This window comes from Dasypus novemcinctus, chromosome 14 (assembly GCF_030445035.2).
Source record: "Dasypus novemcinctus isolate mDasNov1 chromosome 14, mDasNov1.1.hap2, whole genome shotgun sequence".
In the NCBI taxonomy this organism is placed as follows: Eukaryota; Metazoa; Chordata; class Mammalia; order Cingulata; family Dasypodidae; genus Dasypus; species Dasypus novemcinctus.
Window position 1 is genome coordinate 5464250 of NC_080686.1, and position 1993 is coordinate 5466242.

Below are 1993 nucleotides of genomic sequence, written 5' to 3' on the forward strand. Positions count from 1 at the left end.
AATTCTCTGATTGTCTCCCTTAGTGCAGAGACCTATGTCAACTTCTTAGCCATGTGTTTCCTATGGCAAAAGTACCATTATAAACATCCCTGTACAGTCTTACCAAGACTGGCATGCAGAGAAGACACATCAGTGCCTGGTCTTTTTGTCTCTCTCTGCCCATGTGTTTTCTGCATTCTAGGATTCCTAGGAGAGCCTCACCCACCCAATGGCAGCAAACAACCTTTCAGCTGTGGTGGAGTTTGTCCTGCAGGGATTCTCAGAAAACCCCCAACTCCAAGGTTTCTTCACTGCTGCTTTCCTCCTCCTTTACCTGATGGCTTTTGCAGGGAACTGCCTCATACTCATGGCTATCTGCCTGAATCCAGTGCTCCACACCCCAATGTACTTCTTTCTCACCAATCTGGCCATTATAGACATCATCTGCATATCCACTGTTCTCCCCAAGTTGCTGGACAACCTGGTGGGCAGGGGCAGCACTATCTCCTATGAAGGCTGCATGACCCAGCTCTTTTTTCTGACATGGGTTGTGGGGGCTGAGCTGATGTTGCTCACCATTATGGCCTATGACCGCTATGTGGCCATCTGCCAACCTCTGCACTATCACACACTGATGAGCAGGAACCTTTGTGCCTTACTGGCAGGTAGTATGTGGGTGATCAGTGGGGCCAACAGTTCCTTGCAAACCTGCCTAATGGCACGGCTAACTTTCTGTGGTTCCAATCAGATCCATCATTTCCTGTGTGATGTCCCCACAATGCTGTTGCTTGCTTGTGGCCCTAAATATCTGAACAATGTCATGATCATCATCGCAGATGGTTACTTTGGAGTGGTCAACTTCCTGCTTACCATGGCATCCTATGGTTTCATCATTGCTAGCATCCTGCAAATCCGAACAGCCGAGGGCAAACGCCGGGCCTTCTCCACTTGCTCTTCTCATCTTCTGGTGGTCTGCATGTACTATTCCACCCTCATCTACACCTATTTCCTTCCAGTGTCTGGCTCCTCCATGGAAAATGTTAAAGTGGTTGCCATCATGTATTCATCAGTCAGCCCCACTCTCAACCCACTTATCTACACCCTGCGGAACAAAGATGTAAAAGTGGCACTCAGGAAGGTCGTTGCCATATTTCGTAAATGAAAGGAAATGGCTAAGTTGAATTTTTCTATTAGCTAATTAAAAAATGGCTTTAGGAATGAGGTAAAAATATAGAGGAGTAGGATATAATTCAAGTGATAGATTTATGAAAAATGTACTAGCTCCAGTGGGAATTGGACAACCTTCTATCTGAATTTTAAGGAGCTAACTTGGATGCTAACTCAGATGCTCTCAGGGTTTCAGGGGAGCAGGAAGTTAGGGTGAAATGTAAGGGTAGAGTGAGTGACCTGGAGGAACAGTAGGAGTCCAAACAAGGTATGCCTTTTGTTCCCTCCCTCCACTGTCTGCTGATACTTTTACCCACATATGAGCATCAGAGAGAAAGGCTGTAACTTTCACGTTTGTGCTACTGGCCACTTCTTTTTGCATAGTGGAGTTCTTGGGCTCTAAAGTGAGGTTCAGTAAGCACACTGCTCTGTGCATTTTGATGTGGGGTTTCTCAATATCCTATTTTGGACAATCTCTCCAGGACCCTGATTCTCTAATCCAAATCCTCTAGGCATAAGAGGGATTTCTCCAGGAGCAGGTACAGCTCAGTGGTTGAGCACCACAGCTTAGTGTCTGAGTACCTCCTTCCCATGTATGAGGTTCTGGGTTCCATTTTAGCAACCTGCAGAAGAAGAGTGTATTGTAACTTATTTTTTTTTTCCCCTTTATGAAAGAGAAGCATCATTCTTTAACCAAGAATGCTTCCCATAATGAGAAAAAATTGTTTTGGTTTTTAGCTTGCATGAAAGCTTCTTCAACACTATTTATATATGCTCAGTTCCTTCTCAATGTCCTCTCCCCTTCCTAGCACTTGTCCTCTCCCTCCTCCTTTTTATCATAGCAATT

General features: G+C 45.1%; 1 protein-coding gene across 1 annotated transcript; it reads left to right on the top strand.

Moving 5' to 3' along the window:
- Positions 1-208: 208 nt before the first annotated feature.
- LOC101412616 (olfactory receptor 13A1-like) lies at positions 209-1141 on the top strand. Its single transcript, XM_004458165.2, has one exon. It carries the CDS (start codon positions 209-211, stop codon positions 1139-1141), a length of 933 nt encoding a protein of 310 aa, XP_004458222.2.
- Positions 1142-1993: the final 852 nt, after the last annotated feature.